This window comes from Ursus americanus, chromosome 29, assembly GCF_024610735.1.
Source record: "Ursus americanus isolate L20-20 chromosome 29, mUrsAme1.1.p, whole genome shotgun sequence".
Classification (NCBI taxonomy): Eukaryota; Metazoa; Chordata; class Mammalia; order Carnivora; family Ursidae; genus Ursus; species Ursus americanus.
In genome coordinates, this window is record NC_142155.1 from 17,913,017 (window position 1) to 17,934,148 (window position 21,132).

At 35.3% G+C, this 21,132-nt stretch overlaps 1 protein-coding gene across 9 annotated transcripts in view; it reads right to left on the reverse strand.

Moving 5' to 3' along the window:
* PHF3 (PHD finger protein 3) overlaps nt 1-21,132 on the reverse strand; it is an 84,050-nt gene that overhangs the window by 9,975 nt on the left and 52,943 nt on the right. For all 9 annotated transcript variants that reach the window (XM_045803181.2, XM_045803198.2, XM_045803170.2 and 6 more), the window contains 6 exons: nt 17,032-17,341; nt 6,686-6,869; nt 3,877-4,024; nt 3,638-3,794; nt 2,112-2,228; nt 196-327 (listed from right to left, as the gene is read on the reverse strand). In XM_045803181.2, coding sequence (XP_045659137.2) covers nt 196-327; nt 2,112-2,228; nt 3,638-3,794; nt 3,877-4,024; nt 6,686-6,869; nt 17,032-17,341 — 1,048 coding nt within the window. The remainder of the gene's footprint in view (nt 1-195; nt 328-2,111; nt 2,229-3,637; nt 3,795-3,876; nt 4,025-6,685; nt 6,870-17,031; nt 17,342-21,132) is intronic.

The following is a 21,132-nucleotide window of genomic DNA, read 5'->3' on the forward strand; positions in this document are numbered from 1 at the left end:
AACAAGTGTTTAACAAGTGCTTGTGATGCAGATAGTCTGCATACTAAATGCAGAGAAACAATATTGCAAACCCTCTCAAAAAACCATGAAACCAATAAAATGAACTACTTTAAACTATATACATTTTTAAAAATTCTTTTCACCTTTAAGAACGTTTTAGACAAATAAACCTTTTTTGAATCTTATTATTTGTACCTGAATCTCCATGGCTGCTTCCTGTTCTTTCATTGGGGCATCACTCTCAATTTCAATTTCACCTTTATGAGTTATTTTTGTGATTGGTCGTCTTTCCACTTCTCTCTGCTCCTTCTCAATCATTTCTATGGTCTAAAGGAAATATTTTAAAGAAACACTTCACAATTAAAATTGCTCTTTCTCAATCATTTCTATGGTCTAAAGGAAATATTTTAAAGAAACACTTCACAATTAAAATATACATATTTCCAAATGTACAGCTTTAAATAATAAGAGCTTATCTAAAAATGAAAGCAACATCACAGATGATTTTTAATGTCTAGGTGGTCTCTCAAACAACAAACATATATTGAGTACTTACAAGTGCCAGAAACTATTTTAAGTGCTGGGGTTATAAACCTTGAGAAATTCACATGTAAATTAACCAGAGGCAACTGAAGTGCAATGTAATCTGCAAAGGGTTGAAACATAGTATTTATCTGCTTTCTGATTTAGTTTTTGACCAGCTGTCACCAGGGAAATGAGAATTATCTTCCTCAGATTTCTAACTTGATGTTCTTAACATCCCCCTAAATAATGGAAATTTACTCAAACACCAAAAATTATAATGTATGTAGTCCCCTATCAGTTGTCTCCTGACTAAGCATACTCTGTGACAGTGATAATTTAGTTGAACAAACTTGGCAACAAAATATTAAGTAAGTGTAGCAAGAACTAGCGAAAAGTAGTCAAGAGTGCAATGGGTTAAGAAAGGCAAAGATGGGTCTCATCATTAATCTTGCCTTTGTTAAGTACAAATCATCCTTTAAAGAAAGAAATCAGATACATGCCCTAAGAAAGAACAAGCTGGTCTACAAAGCATATGGTACTTGTAGCCACAGTTTCAAAGCAGAAGAGAGGCATGTGCATATTTGGGAGATGGAGGAAAAGAAGATGAGGTGATACTATTTTCAACATAAAAGGAAAAAATTACACAGGGTGAAAGGGGAAAAATTATATGAATAAGTATAATATATCAAATCAAGGCCTTGTGCTTCAAACTAGTTTTGACATAAGACCTATACGGAGGCTTAATGCCTGAGATGCAATTATGGGAAAAAAAATCAGATAAATCATGTAGAGTTCATATGAACTATAAGTAACCAATATTTTCTAGAATAAAAAGCTAATATTCTGAGGCTGCTGTAATCAAAACAGTAGATAACGTGGTCACCTCACTGTCACAATAACCCTAAGTTACATATTCACTTAATCTTTAAAGGTATTTCAAAGTTCACAATCCCCAAATGAAACTCATTGGTTACTTTCAGAATTTTTTAGTTTTAAAAACGGACCATGGTGCACATACTATTTATGTTACATAAGACTTCAGTTGGGCTGGGAATGAGCTACTTAAAGCCTACAACATTTCTGTAAATATGAACATTCATACATGACAATTTGGATCAGGTTTTATCAATAAATGTGTCAAGGGAAAGAAAACCTTGTTTTTCTGAGCTTTTGGCATTTGAAACCTTTGAATGTAAGGGATTATACACCTGTAATTTCATTCTGACTTAATCTAGTGCTACAAATTACCAATATTCATAATACTTTCAGATTGTGTTTTTGAAAAGTACGGATGTGATCAAGATGTGCCTATTTTCCCATCTTTCTGATTTACAAAACATAACAAAATATAAGTTAATTATGTAATCTGATAACTGGAAAAAATGAGAAAAAAGCAGCAGAGATAAAGAAAAACAAAAGATTGAATTTAAGAACTCGATTAATGGGGGATAAGTAATTCAGAAGCACAGAACAGGAAGTTTGTATTACTGTGCACTCTGTGTTAAATTACCTCTGTGTATATTTCCCCTACGACTGAAAAATATAGGTTCTGATATAGTCAAACACATATTCATAGATAATCTTACGTGTCTGTTTTCTCTCCGTCTCCATGCAGCTAACTCTTTAGAAGCCAGTTCTTCTGGACTCATTCTTATAAGATGATCAGGGGTTACTTCTCCTTTCAGTACTTTTTTAAATAATATCTGGAAATATTTAAAAATGGGAATGAAGGGGGAGAAAAACATTTTTTAAGTAATCTCAGGACCCAATGTGGGGCTCGAACTCGTAACCCTGAGATCAAGAGTGGCACGCTGCACCAACTGAGCCAGCCAGGCGCCCCAGAAAAACATTTTTTAAAATAAAGAAGAAATGCTGTATAAAAACTTGTAATAAATAATTAGATGCAATTTCAAAACCTGATTTACAAATGTTTAATGATTTATATATTATCTACTACAGAAAAATTTATTGACAGCCTTGTATTCTAAGGCAGCAAAATGTATCTTTCATATGAAAATCAACACACAGTGGAGAAGCATACAGTAGAACCATTATGTCTATCCAAAAATTGTATTGAGACTGTTCCTTGCTTCTCCCCCACTACCCCCAAAAAAGACTCTGTCTCAGAGTATTCCCAAGGACACACACTGTGTCATAATAGCCAACCTGCAGTATAGCAAGGTACTGCATAAAAGAACTTTACTGAATGTGATGTCTTTCATATTTTTAAGATTTCATATGTTTAAGTTCTAACAGGCTTAGAGGGGACTCCAGAGCAAAGAACCTACTGCAAGAAAGAAACCTAAAGGAAATAAATGTTTACTTACTGAAGAAAAGCTTCCAGACTATATAATTCAAGAAGTATCTGAAACTCTGGACCATAATGATAGGTTATACAAGGTAGATTTTTCTTAAGTAGCTGTTAGTATACCTCAAGGAAATACCTCATATCACATACTATCTACTGCAAATATCATTATACAAATTGACAAGCTGTTATCACTTATGTGAAAATCTTATAAAACTTAAGCAAATATACAAGGAGTTTGTATTTACACATACACAGCTTTTAGATACACTCTAAGTCCCAAACAAGAAATGCCAGGAAATGATTAACAGTTCAAGTAACGTTTGCTTCATTGCTAAAAGATATTTAGAATTAAAATCATATTTAAATTAACAAAATGTTTTAAAATAGTATTCTTTTTTACCTAAATGTAATTTATTTTCTTAAGGAGTGTTACTCTATTTTTAGATTTAAATCAGAAGTACCAATATAGTGTTTGTTATGAATTTTGGCTTAACAGCAATTTTAAAGAATACATATGAATGAATTTTTAATAAATTGGATTAAATAAGGGACAAAAAGGAAAGAAAATTCACATAAATCAGGTTAAGATGACTTATATTTTACATTTCAATACACTCATTATATAACATTAGTCACTACTATGCAGAATTCATAACTCAGTTCAGTAGCAAAAGACTATTAAAATGACAGTCTCACTTAAAGAAATAAATTATAGATCTATTGCATTATAATCTTAAATTCCAATGTATTCAGGAAAGCTGGAAGCATAAATATCCGTAGACATGAACAAAACATACTTACATTGTTTTTAGGATCTTTCAGATTGAACATCAAACTTCGGTATTTGTTCTTATATTTAGCATCTGTGTCCCGAAAAAAAGAAAAAAGCTCTTTTTCAATTTTTGTGGCAACTTTTGCTGCTTTTTCCTCTGGTACCTTCAAATTTGAGTCTGTAAGTCTTAAAATTAGAATAATTCAATTATTCTTCAAATACGTGAAGCATACATTATTCAATCTTCTATAATAATAATGTGTGTTACCTTTTCATAAGAATGTCTTTGAGGGAATGTCTGACACTTTGTCTGATCTGATCTGCAGAAGGCTTGGAAGTAGAAGTGGCAGGAGGATGCATATTAGGCATTCCCTTTTCAATTTTCTTCTTTTTTATCTCTTGCTTCTCATGAGCCCCTAATTTAAACAATTATCAAAACTCATTGTTTTTAAAAAGATATCTTCCTTTTTAATGCATAATGTAAGTTTATAAACAAAACTGATTTAAAAAATCACTATTTAGAAATCAGAACCCAAATTCTATACTGAAATATTTCTGACATTAAAATTCATCTATGATGGTGACAGATGTTAACTAGACTTATTATCATTTTGTAATATATACAAACATCCAATCATTGTCATACACCTGAAACTAACATAACGTTATATGCCAACTATACCTCAATTAAAAAAAAAGAAATTCTACTTTAAATGACTTTTAATGACAAATTAAGTGACTAAAAAGTGGCCTAAAGCTATGAAACGCATATGCCCTTATTTTGTTCCCCATTATTTAAGTAATCTCTACACACCCCATGGGGCTCCAACTCACAACCCCGCAATCAAGAATTGCATATTCTTCTGACTGGGCCAGCCAGGTGCCCCCTCACCCTCTCCTACCCACATACCAACAATTCTTAAAATCTATCATTTTATCATTTGTGGCCTCATTTTCTCACATAACCAATTATAATTACCACACCCTTGCGTACTAAACACTTTTATCTTCTCCCCTTTAAATATCTGCATTTGCAAAACCACAACCCCAATAAAAGCCAACTTTATCCTTCACCCAAATAGCCTACAAACAGCTGAAGGCACCTGGAGAAAAATAAACACTGATGCTAACAGAATCTCACTTTAAATTTATAACCACAAATATGACGTAGATAACAATCTGCTGTCCTAATCCTATTAAGTTTTCCTAGTAAATCCACTCTCCCACGTCCCAAAACATCTATTTCACACTTTTTCTTTCTTCTCAAACCAACAATACCTCCTTCCCCAAGTTCAACCTCATTTGATTTTTACTTCATATTTCATTAAGAAAACAGGAAAATGACAGCTATCACAGCTTCCCATCACCAAATCTAACCTACCTGTATCTATCCTCCCTCCTACCATATACAATCATCTTCCCTATTAAAATGGATAAGCTGTCCTTTTCTATGACCAACCCTTCTATGTAAATCCTATCCCCTCTTGTTTCTTCATGGATTTTGAACCCCTCAACTACATCATCAAATTCTCTCTACTGGATCATTTCCATAGTCTTACAAACATGCTATACCTCCCTCAAAAAATTCTTGACCTCACATATCCCTCTAGCTACCACACCATTTCTGTTCCCTTTAACAGCAAAATTCTTTAAAACAGTAATCAGTATCTCTGATTCCTCGCTTTCCATTCTTTCATAAACCACTACAACTGGCTTTTATCCCCAGTGCTCCACCAAAACCATTCTAGTCAAGGTTACCAATGATTTCCATTTCACTTAATCACATATGATCTGTGCTCATCTTATTAGATGTCCAGACAACACTGAACACAACTGATCATTCCCTCCTCCTTGAAACTTCATCATGGACCTTTAGTTCTCTTACCTCACAGACCACCTTTTAGTCTCCTTTGCGAGAACCTCTTGTCTTTTCAACTTCTAAATGCTGATATGCCCCCCAAGTGCTTTGCTTCTGCCTCTTCATTATCAAACTCTTTTGTAGCTGTTTTTATCTAAGTCCATGATTTAAATAACTATGCACTGATAAATCCCTTGTTTATATACCACCCCTTGAAGTGTTCTCTAAACTGCAGACTCATCAGCCAAAAGTTTACTCAAACGTCTTTACCTGGGTATCAAGGCAGCTCAAAGTTAAAACACCTAAACATAATTTTTCAATTTTCCTCCCAAATTAGTTTTTCTCAATAAATGGTACTAACATTTATTTAATCCTCTGCTAAGACTCTCTTTCTTTCACCTACCTGTAACTAATCCACCAGCAAGTTCAGTCAATTCTTTTATAAAATATATCAGATTCTGACCATTTCTCATTCCTCCACTGTACCTGTTCCAAGCTACCATCATTTCCTTCCTAGGATATTGCTACAGACTTGTAACTACCCTCATTCTCTCCTATTCTCCTAGAATCCAATCTTCAGCTAAAACAAGAGTAACCCATCATTCCCTTGTACAAAATCCTCTGAAGGTTTCCCATTACATTCAGAATAAAATACAAACTCTTTGTCATGGCCTCAAAGTTCCTACATAATTTTCTCTGAACTCATCTTGACCATCATTCCATCCCATGTATTATTGTCTAACCACTGCATAGTGGCTCTCGTGCTCCTCAAATACCAAGCTTGTTTCTACCTTGAAACCTTTAGACTGCACTGCACTACCTAGTCCTCTAAAAAAAGTTCCCATCCCTTCAAATCCCACCTCACAAGTTACTTCCTCCATTCTATCTAGAACCAACTCCCACCACTCTCCTCAACTGTGACTCTTAACCCCATTTACTTTTTCTTCACAGCGCCTAAACACTGCAAAAACAGCACACCATTTTATTTGTCTACTTATTGTCTGTCTTCTATTAGTGTTTAAGGGCCATGAGGACGGGATCTTATTAAGTTTGCTAGTCCTTCCCAGAATTTAGAGCAATAGTTTTTGATTTCAAGAAAGATCACCTAAACTATTTTTATTGCCATTACAAAGTTAAAATGGTTAAATTTCCCTAAAATATACATAGTGTATGAAATATAACTTTATTAGTACATAATAATTTTTATTAATCTTACTACCTGGTTTGGAACCTTTTTCTCCTGTGCAAATAACAGTTGTAGTCTCTTTTGGTATTTTTTCACTTTTTTCTTCTGAGGATCTCCGAGGTAAAACTGGTTGTCCCATCTTTCGAAGAGGAGCTAGCTGCCATTTTTTTATTTCACTATCTCTACAGTCTGATGAGTTTTTGCCTTCACCAGATTCCTTGGAAAAAACAGTATTTAATTCATTAGAATGAAAACTACTAAAGCAAGGCTCAAGAGTTTGTGGATGAAAAAAATTAAACCTAATTAGTATTATAATCTCTTAAGATAGCAAACATTATATTCTTTAACCCAGTAAGTATTTAAAAGTTTTTTTAAAAGATGTACAAAAATAACTCTCAACAGCAAAAAAAGAGATTCACTCTCTCATTCAAAATCCATTTATTTGTTAAGCGCCTATTTTGCAGAACACATAACAGTTTATAAAGGAGAACTAAAAAACCTGGATATCATTTTCCCAGTAATGATATTAGAAAAAATTAGATACAAGATAGTAAGTTCTTTTAGCTGGCTGTAGATATGGAAAAAGGAGGGAGAGATTGTGGAGAAATAGGTATCTATATTTTTCACTATTTTCTAAAACAAATGAAATCACACCCACCTATAAGTTTATCAATTAAATTCTCACTGTATCAACTGGTAATTTTAACTTCCATAAAGTAGAGCAAACCATCAGGATACCTGCTACTCTCATCCTAATTATAACCAACAAAGTACTACTAGTGAACTAGAATTCTAAGACCCTTTAAAGTAATTAATCACATCATGGTACTGTTTGAAAGACAGGGAGAAGTTTTTCCATAGACGGTGGAGGAGTAGGAGACCTTAGTTTCATCTGGTCCCAGGAATTCAGTTAGATAGGTATGAAGTCATTCTGAATACCTGCAAACTCAACCGGAGGTCTAAGAAAAGAATACCTGCAACTCTACAAATAGAAAAGCAACCACTTTCTGCAAGGTAGGAGGTGTGGAGAAGTGAATCTGAGGCGATATATGGGAAGATAAACTGTAGGGGGAGGGAGCCTCTGTCAGCCAGCACCAGAAAGTGATATAGCAGGGGGGCACAAAATCAGAACTTTTAAACGTCTGCTCTAGTGAGGGACATCCCTGCCTGAAAGGTGCTCAGATGGCGAAGCAGGGTGGAATTCTAGGTAGGACAGTGTGGTCTGAGGATCCGCATGGTTACAGGAAGATCGGGGGTACCTGAGCGTGGCAGAGTTCCCAGGCATCAGAGCAGAGAAGCTGGCTGCAATCATTGAGTCCAGAAGTGGGCTCTCAACTCAGGGCTGTCATATACTGCGAACTGTGGCACGGTCAGATGACCACCTCTGAAGAGGGGCCTAGCAAGTGTCAGAGCCACCCTGAGAACCCCTTCTTCCCTTCCCCAGGAGCCGGGGTGTGGGGGTGGGGGGAGGAGCGCAAGTGTGCCTGGCAGGAGTCTGCAGGATTTAGAGACTCCCAAATGGGGTCACGTGCCATGAGACAGAAATGCTGGTCACAGTCTGGGTGGGCATAGAATGCAGCCAGAGACCAGGGAGACAGGAGTGAATGACTGCTTTTCCCTGAGGGGACACTGAGTGGGGAGCCCCGAGCTCTCTAGGCTCTAGGACTGGAGACTGGGAGGCTGCCATTTTCATTTTCATCCTCTAAAGCAGTGCAGAAAGCCTACAGGAAAACAAAAGTCACATAGAACCATCCAGAGCCACTTATTAGCCTGGCCCCCTAGCAAGGGCCATGCAATTCTGCCCAGGGCAAAGACACCTGAGAATCAGCGCAACAGAACCCTCCCCCAAAAGATCAGCGAGAACATGCGCTAACACCAAGTTTACCGATCACAGAGAACTGCAAAACTCCAATGCCAGGAGAAATAATATATAGAAGTCATGGTTTTTTCCCATGATTCTTTAGTCTTTCAATTTTAATTTTTTTCCTCCTTCCTTTCTCAACCATTTCTTACTTTATCAACTTTTAAAAATCTTAATTTTCATTTTTACACTTACATTCTATCCTTTAATTGTATTTAATTTTATTTTTGTATATACGTAAGTTTTTCTTTCTTTACAATTTTGGGATGCAGTTTCTTCTAACAGACCAAAATACACTCAATCTAGTGTATGGCTCTGTTCTCTTCACCTGTCTGATCATATTCTCTCTTTTTTTCTTCTTTTTTATTTTTTGTTAAACTCTTTTTTAATTTTCATCTTTACAGTTACATTCTATCCTTTTGTTGTATTTAATTTTATTTTTCTATAGATATTTAAGTTTTTCTTTCCTTACAATTCTAGGATGTAGTTTCTTCTAACAAAGAGACCAAAATACACTCAGGATATAGTGTACTGCTCTGTTCTGTTCACCTGTTTATATTCTTTTTTTTTTTTTTTGTCTTTTAGTTTTCATTTTTACAGTTACATTCTATCCTTTCAATGTATCTAATTTCATTTTTGTACATATATTTTCTTTAAAATTTTGGGATCTGGTTTTCTAACAATCAAACCAAAATACACACAGGATCCAGTGTATTGCTCTTTTCTGTTCACCTGTCTGATTTTTTATATATATATATATTCCCACCCCCACCCCCAGTTTCTGGTCTCTTCTGACTTGTTTAAGTGTATATTTCTCTGGGGTCACTGTTGTCATTTTAGTATTTTGTTCTCTCATTCATCTATTCTTCTCTGGACAGATGACAAGACGGAAAAACTCACCTCAAAAAAGAGAACAAGAGGCAGTACCGACTGCCAGGGACCTAATCAGTATGGATATAAGAGGTCAAAACTAGAGTTCAGAATAACGATTATAAAGATACCAGCTGGGCTTGAAAAAAGCATACAAGACACTAGAGAATCCCTTTCTGGAGAAATAAAAGAAATAAAGTCTAATCAAGTAGAAATCAAAAAGGATATTAATGAGATACAATAAAAAATGGAGACTCTAACTGCTAGGATAAATGAGACAGAAGAGAGAATTAGTGCTATAGAAGACAAAAGATGGAGAATAAAGAAGCTGAGAAAGAGATAAACAACTACTGGATCAAGAGGGGAGAATTCGAAGAGATCAGCGATACCATAAAGCAAAACAATATTAGAAATAATTGGGATTCCAGAGGAGGAGAAAGAGAGAGAAAGAGAGTGGCAGAAGGTATACTGGAGCAAAAATATAGCGGGGAACTTCCCTAATCTGGGAAAGGAAGCAGGCATTCAAGTCCAGGGGGCACAGAGAACCCCCACTCAAAATCCATAAAAATAGATCAACTTCTCAACATATAATAGTGAAGCTTGCAAACTGGGGTAAGAGGTCTGTAACCTACAAGGGCAAAAACATTATGCTGGCAGCAGACCTATCCACAGAGACCTGGAAGCCCAGAAGGACTGGCATGATATATTCAGGGTGCTAAATGATAAAAATATGCAGCCAAGAATACTTTATCCAAAGGATATCATTCAGGGGCGCCTGGGTGGCACAGCGGTTAAGCGTCTGCCTTCGGCTCAGGGCGTGATCCTGGCGATCTGGGATCGAGCCCCACATCAGGCTCTTCTGCTATGAGCCTGCTTCTTCCTCTCCCACTCCCCCTGCTTGTGTTCCCTCTCTCGCTGGCTGTCTCTATCTCTGTCGAATAAATAAATAAAATCTTTAAAAAAAAAAAAAAAACAAAGGATATCATTCAAAATAGGAGCGATAAAATGCTTCCAGAACAAACAGAAACTAAAAGAATTTGTGATCACTAAACCAGACCTGCAAGAAATATTAAAGGGGATCTTTTAAGCAAAGAGAGGGCCCAAAAGTAACAGAGACCAGAAAGGAACAAAGACAACATACAGAAACAGTGACCTTACAGGTAATACAATAGCACTAAATTCATATCTTTCAGTAGTTACTCTGAATATAAATGAGCTAAATGCCCCAATCAAAAGACACAGGGTATCAGACTGGATAAAAAAGCAAGACCCAGGGGCGCCTGGGTGGCTCAGTCAGTTAAGGGTCTCCCTTTGGCTCAGCTCACGACCCTGGGGGACCTTGGGGTCCTAGGATCATGTCCCGCATCGGGCTCTCTGCTCAGCAGGGAGCCTGCTTCTCCCTCCCTCTGCCTGCCTCTCTGCCTACTTGTGTGTGTGTCTCTCTCTCTCAAATAAATAAATAAAATCTTTAAAATAAATAAATACATAACATTAAAAAAAAACAACCACCATCAATATGCGGTCTACAAGAGATTCATTTTTTTTTTTAAGAGATTTTATTTATTTGAAAGAGACAGCCAGTGAGAGAGGGAACACAAGCAGGGGGAGTGGGAGAGGAAGAAGCAGGCTCCCAGAGGAGGAGCCTGATATGGGACTCAATCCCAGAACGCTGGGATCACACCCTGAGCCGAAGGTAGACGCTTAACAACTGCGCCACCCAGGCACCCCGAGACTCATTTTAGACCCAGATGACACCACCAGATTGAAAGTGAAGGGGTGGAAAACCATTTATCATGCTAATGGACATCAAAAGAAAGTCCTTATATCAAATTAGATTTTAAACCAAAGACTGTAATAAAAGATGAGGGAGGACAATATCTCATAATTAAAGGGTCCATCCAACAAAAAGATTTAACAATTGTAAATATTTATGTCCTTAACATGGGAGCAACAAATTATATGAACCAATTAATAACAAAATTTAAAAACACATCGATAATAATAGTAGGCAACTTTAATACCCTACTCACTGCAATGGACACATCATCTAAGCAGAAGATCAACAAGGAAACAAGGGCTTTGAATGACACACTGGACCAGATGGAACTTCACAGAGATATTCAGAACATTCCATCCTACAGCAACAGAATACACATTCTTCTCCAGTGCACATGGAACATTCTCTGGAATAGATCACATACTGGGTCACAAATCAGGTCTAAACTGGTACCAAAAGACTGGATTCATTCCCTGCATATTTTCAGACCACAATGCTTTGAAACTGGAACTCAATCACAAGAGGAAATTTAGAAAGAACTCAAATACATGGAGGTTAAAGAGCATCCTGTTGAAGAATAAATGGGTCAAACAGGAAATTGAAGAATTTAAAAAATCCATGGAAACAAATGAAAAATGGAAACAAATGAAAAATGAAAACACAACTGTTCAAAACCTTTGGGATGCGGCAAAGGCAGTCCTAAGAGGGAAGTATATAGCAATACAAGCCTTTCTCAAGAAACAAGAAAGGTCTGCAAAACACAACCTAACCTTACACCTAAGGAGCTGGAGAAAGAACAGAAAATAAAGCTTAAACCCAGCAGGAGAAGAGAAATAATAAAGATTAGAGCAGAAATCAAGGAAATAGAAACCAAAAGAACAGTAGAACACAGCAACAAAACTAGGAGCTGGTTCTTTGAAAGAATTAGTAAGATTGATAAAACCCTGGCCAGACTTATCAAAAAGAAAAGAAAAAGGACCAAAATAAATCAAATCACAAATAAAAGAGGAGAGATTACAACCAACACCGAAGAAATACAATTATAAGACACATTATAAGCAACTAATATGCCACCAAATTAGGCAATCTGGAAGAAATGTATGCATTCCTAGAGATGTATAAACTACCAAAACTGAACCAGGAAGAAATAGAAAACCTGAACAGACCCATAACCAAAAAGAAAATTGAAGGAGTAATCAAAAATCTCCCAACAAACAAGAGTCCAGGCCCTGACAGCTTCCCAGAGGAATTCTATCAAACATTTAAAGAAGAAGTAATACCTACTCTTCTGTAGCTGTTTCAAAAAATAGAAATGGAGGGAAAACTTCCAAACTCATCCTCTGAGGCCAGCATTAACTTGATCCCAAAACCAGACAAAGACCCCACCAAAAAGGAGAATTATAGACCAATCCCCCTGATGAACATGGAAGCAAAAATTCTCACCAAGATAATAGCCAGCAGGATCCAACAGTACATTAAAAGGATTATTCACCATGACCAAGTGGGATCTATTCCTGGGCTGCAAGGGTGGTTCAACATCCACAAGTCAATCAACATGATACACTACATTAATAAAAGAAAGGACAAGAACCATACGATCCTCTCAATAGATGCAGAAAAAGCACTTGACAAAGTACAGCATCCTTTCTTGATTAAAACCCTTCACAGTGCAGGGATAGAGGGACCATACCTCAATATCATAAAAGCCACAAAAGTGCATAGTAAATATCATTCTCAATGGGAAAAAACTGAGGGCTTTTTTTAAAGTTACTTATTGATTTGACAGAGAGAGACAGAGCGAGCACGCACACAAGTAGGGGGAGCAGCAGGCAGAGGAAGAAGGAGAAGCAAGCTCCCTGCCGAGTGGGGAGCCCGATATGGGGCTCGATCCCAGGACCCTGGGATCATGACCTGAGCGAGCCAAAGGCAGACGCTTAACCAACTGAGCCATCCAAGCGTCCAAAACTGAGGGTTTTTCCCTTAAGGTCAGGAACATGGCAAGGGTGTCCACTATGAGCACTGCTGTTCAACATAGTACTAGAACTCCTAGCCTCAGCAATCAGACAACAAAGAGAAATTAAAGGCATCCAAATTGCAAAAGAAGTCAAACTCTCACTCTTTGCAAATGATATGATACTCTATGTGGAAAACCCAAAAGACTCCACCCCAAAATTGCTAGAACTCATACAGGAATTCAGCAAAGTGGCAGGATATAAAATCAATGCATAGAAATCAGCTGCATTTCTATACACTAACAATGAGACAGAAGAAAGAGAAATTAAGGAGTTGATTCCATTTATAACCGCACCAAATACCATAAGATACCTAAGAATAAACCTAACCAAAGAGACAAAGGATCTGTACTCAGAAAACTATATAACACTCATGAAAGAAACTGAGGAAGACACAAAGAAATGGAAAAACGTTCCGTGTTCACGGACTGGAAGAACAAATATTGTTAAAATGTCTATGCTACCTAGAGCAATCTATACATTCAATACAATCCCCATCATAATACCATCAACTTTTTTCACAGAGCAGGAACAAATAATCCTAAGATTTGTATGGAACCAGAAAGACCCCGAATAGCCAAAGGAATGCTGAAAAGAACACCAAATCTGGTGGCATCACAATCCTGGACTTCAAGCTATATTACAAAGCTGTAATCATCAAGACAGCATGGTACTGGCACAAAAACAGACATATAGATCAATGGAACAGAACACAGAACCCAAAAATGGACCCTCAACTCTATGGTCAACTAATCATTAACAAAGCAGGAAAGAATATCCAAAGGAAAAAAGATGGTCTCTTCAACAAATGATGTTGGCAAAATTGGATAGCCACATACAGAAGAATGAAACTGGACCATTTCCTTACACCATACACTATAATAGACTCGAAATGGATGAAAGACCTAAATGTGAGACAGGAATCCAACAAAATCCTAGAGGAGAACAAAGGCAGCAACCTCTGTGACCTTGGCCACAGCAACTTCTTGCTAGACACATTTTCAAAGGCAAGGGAAACAAAGGCAAAAATGAACTATTGGGACTTCATCAAGACAAAAAGCTTTTGCACTGCAAAGGAAACAGTCGATAAAACCAAAAGACAACCGAGAGAATGGTAGAAGATATTTGCAAATGTTTTATCAGATAAAGGGCTAGCATTCAAAATCTATGAAGAATTTGTCAAACTCAACATCCAAAGAACAAATAATCCAATCAAGAAATGGGCAGAAGACATGAACAGACATTTCTCCAAAGAAGACATAAATATGGCCAACAGACATGAAAAAAAATGCTCATCACTCATCATCAGGGAAATACAAATCAAAACCACAATGAAATACCACCTCACATCAGTCAGAATGGCTATAATCAACAAGTCAGGAAAGGACAGATGTTGGTGAAGATTCAGAGAAAGGGAAACCCTCTTAGAATGTTGGTGAGAATGCAAACTGGTGCAGCTACTCTGGAAAACAGTATGGAAATTCCTCAAAAAGTTGAAAATAGAGCTACCCTACAACCCAGCAATTGCACTACTAGGGATTTACCCCAAAGATACAAATGTAGTGATCCAAAGGGGCACCTGTACCCCAATGTTTATAGCAGCAATGTCCACTATAACCAAACTATGGAAAGAGCCCAGATGTCCACTGACAGATGAATGGATAAAGATGTATATATATACAATGGAATACTACTCAGCCACGAAAAAAATGAAATCTTGCCATTTGAAATGACGTGGATGGAACTAGGCAGTATTACGCTAAGTCAATCAGAGAAAGACAATTATATGATCTCAATTGTATGTGGAATTTAAGAAACAAAACAGAGGATCATACGGGAAGGAGGAAAAAATCAAACAAGACCATCGATGTTGTACACAAATAATGAATTATGGAACATTGCATCAAAAACTGGGGATGTACTGTATGCTGACTAATGTAACAAAATAAAAATTATTAAAAATTAATTAATTAATTAATTAATAAAATAAGACGAAACCAAAGAGGGAGACAAACCATAAGAGACTCTTAATCATAGGAAACAAACTGAAGGTTGCTGGAGGGGATCAGGGTGGCATGGTGGGGTAAGTGGGTGATGGACATTAAGGAAGGCATGTGATGTAATGAGCACTGGGTATTATAGAAGACTGATGAATCACTGACCTCTACCTCTGAAACAAATAATACATTATATGTTAATTGATTTAAATTAAAAAATGAAAATTAAAGAATGACAGAGAAAAGAACACTATGATATGTAATCATAGGTTTTTATAGGCTTTAAGAAGACAGAATACATACCAAAAAACTGATTTTCTCTAGACTAGGAATCCTCTAATTTTTTCTATCTCTCCAACTAGATTCACTTGAGGACAGAAACATAATTCAATCGGTGCTATATACCCAAGTCTGGTACCATGCTTGGCACACAACAGGAACTCGGGAAATGGTTCAACATAAAATCTAGGTATAAGAAGTGATATTTAAAAAGCAGATTCCATAAACTAATATCAGCAGAGTCCAAATAAGATTCAACAGTTCACCATCAAAAAGAAAAGGAAGCAGTAATCACTTGGATTGCACGTGTACTTACAAAATCGGACTAACTTCAATTTCTTTTCTGATACAGAGAATGGATAGAGTGGTTTCTCAAAACATTAAATGTTTCATGTCTTTTTAGACAAAATGGAAACAACTTAGCTAAATGACAAAACAATGAGCTATATTTCTGAATGGCCAAGCTATTACACCCAAGAAGTGATGATTCATAGTTAATAATTAACAGAAGTTTTCCAAAGATGTGCTATAAACTGTTATCAGTGGAGCTCTCAATTCTATACCAATTACTTTGGTGCTAATCAAATCAACATAAAAAGGAATAGCAAATGTCAGAAGGACATAATCTGATTCTCAAAATGTCTGGGCAGCCAGAAAATGCTGGATGCCACAAGGACTAGCAACCTGCAATTTAATCCAGATTTGTAATATAAGGAGTGTCTCAAAGAACTGAGTTTATAAATAATGAAGATGATTTTGGAAAAAACACGCTTATGTTCTTCAATCGCAATGGTTGGACTAAAAGATTTTCATGGTTCTTCTAACACTCCAAGAGTTCACTGTCTTTTGGATTATTATATTTGACTGTCCACATGTATTTGTTGCCATGGTTGTCACCTTCCCACCATTATAAGAACAACAAAATAGAAAAATCATAGGTAACAAATACACAATGAAAATTATAAAAATTTAATCAGATAAAGCATTAAATCTTTTATACATCTCTCCTGTAATTGACTAAGTATCTTGAAATTTCTATTCAGAAAATACATTTAGAAACTAGTTAAAAATATAAGGTAAGGGAAAACTGACTTAAGAGGAAAAACGTATGAAGTGAAGGTTCCAAGCAAACAGTGGGACAAAATCAAAAGCATTAAGTCTATGTTTCCTTAAAGAGACAAAATAACTCTTCTACCTGAAAATAATAATGTCAAATGTGGTTTAGGAATTAGTAGATAGTTATGGACTGAAAAGTTTTAAAAGCTTATCAGCAAGCACAACGTACAGCTCAGCACCACTTTAATACCACAAGATCACACACACATCCTATCAAAGAAAATCCAAGTACCAAACTAGAGACTAGAAACTACACAAAATGCTATAAGATGATATACATATTTTGAAGATTTCACGACCTGGTTTCAACAAGACTGCCAAAATATTTTAAATAGAAATCCATTCATTTTTATGGAAAAATACATTTGAAAACATACACTTAGAACAATGAAACCCAAAGAGAAATTTCAAATTGTCAGACCATACAAAGTTCTTAAACAAAAAGAATGCATTAATGAGAAGCTTACCCGTTTTAAAATTTTGACCTTGTGCTTCACTGTATCTTCTATATATTTGGTTTTATCATTTGTTGGTGTGTGCTTTGATAACCCAAGCTTTTCATATTCCATTGTTCTATCTTCACTATGAACTTCAACTTTAGCCTGGTTTTCCAAAATATCTGAATCTACTATTTCAGTCTTTTTATCTTCTTCAGCACAACATTTTACACACACGTATTCTTTGTCTTCTTCTCCCATTTGTTGTGCTTGACAAAGACTTAAACCAACACAATCACCATGAAACCAGTCATCACATCTCCCACAGCCAACCATAAACCTGGAAAGAGGGGAAAAAATTTTGATTTAATACATTTTTTTAAAAATGTTAAAAAGTGAGCCTAAATTAAATTTTCAATCATTTTCTGATATTTGTTTTCCATCTTTACCCATTCTACTGGTCCAACATGGAGCAAATTTTCAAAGAATGTTCTATGAAGACAGAACTTTTAAGTCAAATATATCCCGTCTAGTATGAATGAGAAAATACAAAAAAACCATAAAGGTGAAATAAAGGGCAACTGACCTTTGTCAGCATATTGCATGGAATAACAAAGTATAAAATAACATTTCTACACTGAGAAGGGTGTTAAGAGCTGTGATAATCTGATCACAGACAATCCGTCAAAGTTACAGTAACATTTACCCCACACATCTGAAACCCTATCTAAAACTGAAGAATCGTTCATCCAATGAATAATTTTGAATGACAAAGGATCGCAGCAAAAATGCAACTCGAAATCCAACAAAATGGAGACTCAAGATTGTTTATTAACCACCTTAACTATGTCACTATTCTGAACTCAGAACATTCTGGCTCATGGTGTCACAGTGATTAAGCTGAAGAATCTTTTTATATACTTTTGAGCGCAAAATTCCTTACTACTGACCATGCTTTAGATAATAAACTTGTTTCTCTGAATAAAGATCATTATATTTTTAACATGAAGATATTAATATTTAGGCTGAATTTCTCTTAAGTTTCCAATCTCTTCATAAAAGTTTTCCTTTACTACATTTTATCTGAATAACTTCACTAACAATGAAAAAAAATGAATGGACACAAGATTTTGGAGTCTTAAAAGCTTGTTTTTCTAACTTAAAAATACCTGGAATTACTTTTTTTAATAAAATGGTAAATCAGATGTACACACAGCAGTTGAGGAATGTTATTTAATTTTAACCCATTGTTAGGTAAACTACAGAGCTCACTTAATCATGTTTAATATTTTTCTTTCTTCTTCGGGTAATTCAAGGTATGTTTGAAAGGTTAAGATAAAAAGATGTAGGTATATTCTTTAATGGATTAAAGACTTTCTGATTTTGTAAGAGTGGCACCAACAATGCCAAAACTCATTTTGGCCAACTGATAGGGCCAACTCTCTTATACCAGAGGTTTTAAGGTTGAAATTATAAAAATAATTGTCAGTCCTTACAGGTCTTGAAAAAAAGTCACAGCAAATACTCATTCCTCAACAGTGGCACATTTTTCTCTTCCTCTTGTTCCTTTCTATTGTGTATCAAACTATTGCTGTGCATTAAGAAAACGACTTCATGTTTATAATTCACCATTCTTTACCCTAACTAGTAATGCCTGTGCTAGCTTTATGAAGTAAATCATTTCTGAAAATGATGGGGGAAAAAACAGAAAGATGAAAACCTCCTGTTTTTGTTTAAAAACAAAACACAATGTTTTGGACTCACAGATCAGCAAGAAAACTCTCAAACAATGTGGTATTTGTTTGCAAGATAGAAATGGTCTATCTAGGCTTGTGGAGATTTTAGATGGGTCCATGTTTCAATGATACAGATCTTCCAGCCAACAAAATAAGTGAAAAACGTTAACTGCACAGCTTTTCTATTTCAGGTTGCAAAGTTGTAAGAACTATACTTGAAAGCAGGTAATATGAATATCTTTGAACTACTGAAGGAAAGCTAGCAGTCGTTTCCCTTTACTTCCACTATCAGAGCTATATTATTTCTTCAAAGCAAGTCTAGACTAGTTTCAGTTAAGACACTACCTAAAAACCTACACACTATGACCATGGCTATGCTGTTACCCCATATTCAAATCTAAATATCAAATTATAAAGCACATATTTAAAAATTTCAAATTCTTAATCAGGGAAGAGTTGTCTTATGACGACAAAACTAAGCTTCATTTCAAGCTTACTTTGGAAATGTCTCCTGAAACTTGATGCTCTGAAAAGCAAATCTCTAGTGCCATCTACAGAGGTATCGTAATAGTTTTTTATATAAAAGATATTGCAGTTACATAAAATTCTGAAAAGTCATCGATAAAAATCATTTCCACATGTCCTAGGGAAAAACAGGACAAATTCACTTGAAAATAAAACTGATTTTATAAAAATGTAAATATGGATCATTTCTAGGTCTGTTAAGTTGTAAGTACTACAAATTTCATGAACCATATTGGGGAGGGAAGCCCTATCACAAAAAGAGAATATTATTTTCTTCCCTTTGTGTATTATTACTCATGGTTCAAAAATGTGGGGGGGGGGAGGGGGAAGTAAGAACCACATAGTTAACAGAATTAATCCCCCATTTTCTGCTCTGGCCATGAATTTCTGATCACTAATAGGCTAACTCACTTATGGAAAAGACTATAACCTGGATGTTAAATATTTCTACACTAAAAAAAAAAAAAAATGTTGTATGGAGTTTACCACTGGATCAGTTAAGTAAACCAGATAGGCATGAATCAGTTAAATAGAAGAATTCAGAAATGTTTGTTGTATTCTTTTACTGTTAAATGTTCATACACAAAATTTAAAAATAAAAAACTAAATTAGACTTGTTATAAGACAAAAACTAAAATTCTAATCTTTTTGGCATAAGCCAAAATATATTCTTAGAAAACTTTCAAGTTTTTTCAAAGTAAATCACAAAGGCAAGCAACATCTGAGAACTCCCGTTCTTAGCATATCTGTGTTATAATTACTAACAATGGATATGTTACAAGATGGGTGTTCGGTTCTGGTAAGTGTGTGACATCTATACCTTAATACTGTGAATATATATTCACTCTTTTCTAAAATGATTCTATTCTACATAAAGATTAAATCACTGTTTTTGTCATTCACAATCTAATCTGCAGACAAAAATAGTTATCTGTCAAACTCTTAAAATCTTGAGAAAAAACAGAAATCTTTTATTCTGGAAGAAAATTTCCTTCTCAGAAAAAGATTTCTTATTTGAGTATAAAGCTATGAATCCATTCTGCTATGGAGATTTTTTTGTTTGTTTGTTTTTAAATTTCATCCAATATACTAATCATCTACAGCTGGGCAAGAAACTTCACTACAAACTAAAAATATAAACAGCTTCTGGAGAGGTAGGGAAATACTAGAAACTCCAAGATAGATAATATGAAAAGACTCACACTTCTTCCTTCCAAAATACCAACTGGCTTATGTAAACATAAGTCCAAAGATCATTTTTTAAAAATGAATATTAAGTAGTCCAGTTTTTTAAATAATGAATATACCTTTGTTACAAGGCTGAATGAGGAAAATAAATGGAAGCAAAAACAGAAGCTTGATGTGTAACTTGTTAAGAGTCCATACCTATTGTCTTTAGGATACATATAGAAGTTACTTATGGTCAAATATTTATTACATTTGGTGATGCCATGAACAAATCTATATTTAAAAATGTAACTGCCAACTTGAAGCACAGATAGGAAGCTAACTTCAGTTGTAATACACGTAAATGCTGAAGTTATAAAATAGTCCTTACAGAAGTAAAGCTGTCACAAGTGTCTTATTAACAAACAGCTTTCCATATGGCTAGTGCATGAAATGAATGAAAATTATTTCTAGATATGCCTTTCCTAATAAATTTATAATCTTATACATGGATTAAAATAGGAAAATTACATGCTGTATGACAGGTACATTTTCTGAGTGAACTCAATGTATACAAGCACAAGGTATCAAAAAGTAGTGAAGGCTAGTTAATATGTAAAGAAAAAAACAATCAATTTCTTAGGCTTCTTTATTCACAAAATTGAAGTAATGTGAAATGTTGCTTCCCAAATTGATTGTTTCC